The sequence below is a fragment of the Merops nubicus genome, unplaced genomic scaffold (genome assembly GCF_000691845.1).
Source record: "Merops nubicus isolate BGI_N331 unplaced genomic scaffold, ASM69184v1 scaffold9513, whole genome shotgun sequence".
NCBI lineage: Eukaryota > Metazoa > Chordata > Aves > Coraciiformes > Meropidae > Merops > Merops nubicus.
The window spans coordinates 20185-26334 of NW_008600967.1; the positions used below are offsets into that span (position 1 = coordinate 20185).

At 43.2% G+C, this 6150-nt stretch overlaps 1 protein-coding gene across 1 annotated transcript in view; it reads right to left on the reverse strand.

Moving 5' to 3' along the window:
- Positions 1–586: 586 nt before the first annotated feature.
- Positions 587–6150, reverse strand: part of SLC24A3 (solute carrier family 24 (sodium/potassium/calcium exchanger), member 3) — a gene marked incomplete at its 5' end in the record, with an annotated part of 57939 nt that continues 52375 nt past the window's right edge. The window contains 2 exons of the mRNA XM_008937844.1: positions 587–736; positions 1303–1368. Coding sequence (XP_008936092.1) covers positions 587–736; positions 1303–1368 — 216 coding nt within the window. The remainder of the gene's footprint in view (positions 737–1302; positions 1369–6150) is intronic.

Here is a 6150-nt window from a genome sequence, read left to right on the forward strand (position 1 = left end):
GACCCAGTGCTCAGAAGGAGAAGCTGCAAGAGAGGACGTTGATCTCTAGCAATTTAAAAAAAAAAAAAAAAAAAAAATACCACACACAAAAACCAAACCCAAAACCCAACCCCAACAATGAAAATTTTAAAAAAAAAATCCAAAACAACAAAAGAATTCCCATGATTCTCCTTGAAAATCAGCCCCTGTACGATGTACCCTCTTCTGCATTGTAGCAATAGTCTTAAGTCATAAATTAGATTAGTCTTCCATCAAATAACTTAAAAAAGGAAGGAATTGTAGCAGACCAGTTTTGCCTGGCTTGACGCCAGTTAGCAGCCAGTTCATCTAGAGTCCCAGTTACACTGTTCAAAAACTGAGCTAGGAAATCACATGAATGTTGAAAACAAGAAATCTTCACATCGATGCAGGATTTTTCCAGGTTGCGGGGGTCAGGGAGAGGGCAGACCTGGATGGGGCCACGGGTCCTACAACAGTGAACAGGACACACATCACGACTCGGAGGTGCACCGCATTCAGGAGATGCCAGCCGTGGTTGTATTGCACAGGTAAGAAGGAAGCTCCTCCCGACAGTCTGCCACCTGCATTAGTGATCTCTGCACATTGGCAAGTTCACAAAAGTGAAAACATTGAACTCTGTCATGATGGAGAAACACAGGAAGATGCCGTAAAGGGAAAGGCACACACACCCTAGCTTCTTGTCCAGTTTCCATTTGTTCATGTGGACGCCAAAAACCTACAATAAACACAGAGTAAGCCACCATAGCAGGAAAATTTCAAATAAAGTGGTCAAAAAAACAGCTGGTCTCAAGATTTGGAAGATGTCATACAAATACTCTTCTCTCTGTCACTCCTAGTCTGCTATGCTAGACCCAGACAGGCCAGGGAATGCAAGGCACTGATTTCAACAGAAACACTGTCACATCCAGGCACTATTTGTTCGGGTCTGTGCTGTGTTTCACAAGGTTCCTACAGAGGGCCAAAGCAAACCGTACAGCATTTTGTCTACCTGTCCCACAGGAGAACGGACCTTGTCATACGTTAAGGGATCTGCTTCAAGCAGATCTAGCATGAAAAGTAACTAATGATTACTGCTGGATCTCATGTGCTCCTCACGTGAAAAATATACAAATATCAGAGCCATCTTGTGACAGTGACAGCTTCTGCCAAGTGACAGATGAAGGTCTCAGGCAACAAACTGTGCAAACACTATTACAGCTGGAGGTGAGAAAGGAACAGGCGAAGAAAATGTCTATAAAAATCACTCTTTGGGAAATGAAGAACAAAAGACTATATACATACTGTGACAAAAACAGATGCCAGCAGGAGACCAACAGAATAGATAAGTCCTCTGCTGTTTAACCGAATCTGTAAAAGAAGGAAGTTTATAAAACCATGTCACAATTTCAAGCAACAATATTTCTCTCTGCTGTTAATTCTGTCATCCTAAACCGCTGAGTTGCTAAACACTGGTTGGCAAGCTGTAAATGCCAAGCCAGATCATTACATCAGATTATTTTGTCTGCTCCCTATTGCCAAAGAAGAAGGAGAATTATTAGAGTAGAGTCTAAGACCTGACAACATTTCAAACTGCTCCACCCCCTCATGGGCTTTGCCATCCCTTATACTGTTATATCATGAAATGTTAGGGTTTGGCAATTAATGCTATGTGAGCCCTGTAGGAACAAACTGGGGAATGGAAATTTTGCATTTGGTCACTAATTAATGCCTCACAGTGGGGGAAAATATACAAGGACACACACAATTTCTTCCTATTCTAACTCATCTTGATGAAGGAAGCAAGTCAGTAATCTCACAGCCTGAACCTCAGCTGCTGAAAATCATCAATGTCAGTGAGGGCATCATGGCACACTAACGCAGGCTGAACATTATTTAGCTCTGAGGCAAATAAAGCAAAGAGACAACTTACTGCCTACAGAGCTGCATAGAGATATCATCACGCAGGTAGCCAGGTGCATTGCAGGCTCTGACGTAGCCATCTCCATGGCAGAGCCACAAGCACATCACATTTACAATTACATACACAGTTACAATTATTGGGAGCTGCAGAGTGAATGAAGTATAAATCTCTAGACCACCTAATATCAATTATTATCTTAAGGCCACTATAAGGTAACACAAGGCCATTGTACTCCCCCCTGCACCTTCTGGGCAATGAGGAGTTGCAACTGACAGACACCAAAAACTACCAATATTTAAAGTATCAACCAACCATTTAAGTTTCCTGTCAAGAGATCAATCTTAGCAAGAAATTATGCACAAGTATTTTTCAAGGATGCTTTAGAAAAGGAAAATTGATATTGTTTGTCTCGTAGACTTTAGTTTTGTGCAGAGCAGGTATATTTTCAGTGACACCACTCTGCTGCTGAGGTCAAACAGCAGAACTAAATGCAGTGATCTTTCTTAAGTGGGCTGGTATCCAATTCTTAATTGCTCAGCTTATTCTACATTTGTATACAAGCAAAAGCAACAGTATTAGTCTGTTCCTGCAAATGATCTGCAGACAAGAAATAGTCCCCAGAACGGAAGTTCATCTGCCTCAGACACTATGGGTTCTTTTGTAACATCTGGACTTATTTCCTGATTTTTAAACTGCTCTTGGCCTGATAAACAATTCAAACTAAACTTCTATGCTATCATTTTCTCAACTGTATTAAAAATAATGGCACATAGTGTATCACTGGCCACTTTTCAGTGCTTGCATCCTTCCAGTTAGGCTATTAAGAAGCCCATTTGCAAAGAAGTGGATATTGCTAATTTGATGATAAGCAGAACTATAATTTCATGAATGCAAGTCTGCTGAGGCACTTGTATCACGGTCAGGAAAAACTTCTCACCTAAATATTGCTCCCAAATCCAGAGTAATGGCTTAGCTTTGTTCCCTAAAGACAACTGAGGGGAGAGACTGACTTCCAGAGTCAAGGAAAGAAGGATGGGTTCTGACATTTTGCAAACCTGAGCCTGCAACAAACCCGACAAACCCAGGATCCCTTGTGTAAATCCATGGTAGAGACAAAGTCAGGCATGCTGGACAAAGAGTCACGGAGGGATTTCTCTCTTGTCCTGTAGAAACTCAAGATTTGGCACAGCGACCTGTTGCTGTCCTTCTAATAAACCATCATAAGCATGACTAGGTCTTGCACAGCTACTATATGCTGGCATTGTTATAGCACTTGTACTCACAAGTGTACAACCAATCTGCAGCAAATGGCACATCTTCCTTCTTTCCTGATTTTTGCCATCACAGAAAAGACTCCAGCCATGATGATCATTTGTTCTAAAAGGTATTACAGGATTTCTTTAAGACATAAGCTGTAAGTGTATGTACGTACAATGGGACCATTATATTCCTATGGCCACTACATGCAAAACACAGTGCTCTCACCAGGCTGACTGCCCAAAGAAATGATGGATTTGGAATGCTCCAGAGTGTGAAGGCAAATTTTGGGACTGTCTGCATAACTGAAGATGAAAAACAATGATCCCACTGCTAATGTAAATTGCAGACTGCAAGTGACAGACAGGAGGAAGTGTATTTTTGCTGCTATGGAAGAAGTCTCTGAGGCAGCTTCTATTACCTGTCCAGAGCAAATCTCAAAGTTCTGCAAGAAACAAAAGCTGCTCTTGGGATGAGAGACATCATCAGGTTCTGACCAAAATCTTTTTCACTGAAACCCTACAACATATTTGCTATTAAACTAAGAAACTAGGACAAGCTAATCTGTGGCTATGTGCACACACTGCTGCTCCCTGTAGAGATGGACTGGTCCACTGTGCTTCATTTACCCCCATACACCCACTCTTCTTCTGCTCTCACTAATCTGAATAGTCCATACAATGACAGCTAACTTGAATTCCCACTTGAGTTATTTTAAAATGAAAAAACAAAACAAAACAAACCCAACCCTAAACTAACTGCGTGTAACTAAAATACAAATTTAAATTCACCTTCCCTGCTACCCTAAAAAAGGAAAGACTGAAACAATTTCACAGTAAATTCCCATCTGGATTCTAGTCAGGAATCCTGTTTGACCAATGCCAGTATCTGTAAAAACTGTCAGTATAAAATACACCAATTGGAAAGGAATCACAGAATCACAGAATGTTAGGGGTTGGAAGGGACCTCTGGAGTTCATCGAGTCCAACCCCAACCTACAGGAATCTACAGGAAAAGGAAGCATATGAAACAGCTGAAATTATTTTAGCATGCAAAACGTCTGAATTCAACCTGAAGTGCAGATGCTGTGTCTCAGTTACATCATTAGCATCCATAAAAGCAGCAGACGTCTGGAAATAAGACCATTCCAAAGGCCTCTCTGTCTCATTTGCTGAGGACAGTGCTTCCAACGAGAGGTGCTTGGGGCTGCTTTCTTTGGACTGTCTGCAACGATTCTCTTTTGAGGTCATTCAGGGCAATAAAAGTTGCTATTAAGGATTATTCAAAAGCAGATAGCGTGTGCTAATTATTCATGATAGCTTTATCAGTGTAACAGGAACACACACCATGCTGATCCCACGCTGGCAAAGCAAACGTGCCAACGCCTTCAGCAGTGTAAGCACCGTTTTCCCCTTGCAGTGGCATTGCATTAGAACACTTGAGTTTCACTCCAGGGTAACAGTTCTCAACCTGGGCTTAACTAACAGCACTCCTGGCCTGGGATCGAGCACAGCCCCTACTGCTAAACCAAGCAATTAGCTATTAGTTAACCTAAATAACAAGAACTTTCCTTTACAAGGGTTGACTACTCCCACAGAAAGAAAGGATTTCCTGGGAGGGCTGAAAGGGTGTTTTCTAATGCAGTTTTCACTTTCCCAGTGCTTTTTGCTCCGCAAAAAATAGGACCATTTATTAGAGTCATCATCTAATACCTCACTCTGACACGGGACAGCAGGATTAAAACCCTCCCATCTGCATAGCAAAGGGTGGTTTCCTTGGGTGAGCAAAAGCTAGCTCTGGAATGCACTTTGTCAGGAAGCTCATTTGGCTGAACTGGATACATATCACAGCTGGACTTTCTGGAAGAAAAGTTAAAAACCTTGTTGGTGACCTCAAAGCACTATAAAAGCTGTGCAGAATTCCAGATGTTTCCACCATGGCTCAGGAGGTGATGCATGCACCTCACTGTCATGCCACGGAGCAGGCAGGGAAGGGAGAGAAGAGGACAAAAACAACAGGTGAGAGGAGCTCACAACAAGAAGAGACTGAGAAACAACAGTTAGAACAAACTGACATCGGTGGACGCCTGTCCCCAAAGCAGATTTGCCCGGGGACAGCTGGGAGATGGATTCCACAGGTAGGTGTTGGGTGTACTTCCAGATGCACTGGACTTGCAGTTACACGCTGTGGAGTTGCTCTGCGAGTAGCACACAAATATTCCAGATAATCTGGCTTGCTGCATACACAGAGAGCTGCTCAGCCCAGCTGTGCACAGAGCACTGCTCTCCTGGCAAACATTGTCAGTCTGACCTCCCAAGACTTCTGCCCGTGTAGAGAAGGGCAGACGAACAAGGCACCCTGCCCAGGGTCTCCGCGCTAAGGCAGCCCTGGAGCAAGCTGATTTACACCCATGAGAAGCCTCCCTCCCTGCAGATACAACCCTCCTTTGCAGAGATGTGCTCCACTAAACCCTGCACCAGTGGTGTGCAGGGTTTCCAGTGCACAGCCCGTCAGCACTGACTTGACTTCCCTGACACACAAGGTCACGTTAGAGCACTCTCCATTGGTGTCACAGAGGGAGACAGGCTTGAGCAAACAGTTCACATCATTTGGGGTATTAGCACACACTCCCTTCTATCAAATCTGCCACTGGGCACTGAGGTATCTTAATTCTTGTATTAAGAGTAACCAGAGGATCACTGCCAAAGCTCTGGGCTACCTGGAAACAGTTACCTCAAAATATCATGGAACACGACCCCCACGCCCACCCCCAGTATTAATGAAAACAAGAACATTTACCTCTGGGAAACACTGCTATTACTTATCTATCACCAAAAAGAACATGTAGTTTCAGAGGAGAATGGTTCAGATCTGCTCCAAGTCTGCTGTAACTCTGCAGAGTATTGCACTAATTGGTGCGCAACAGAGGTTCCCCTTCAGAACACAAAGGGGAACAAAAACAGATTCCTGCT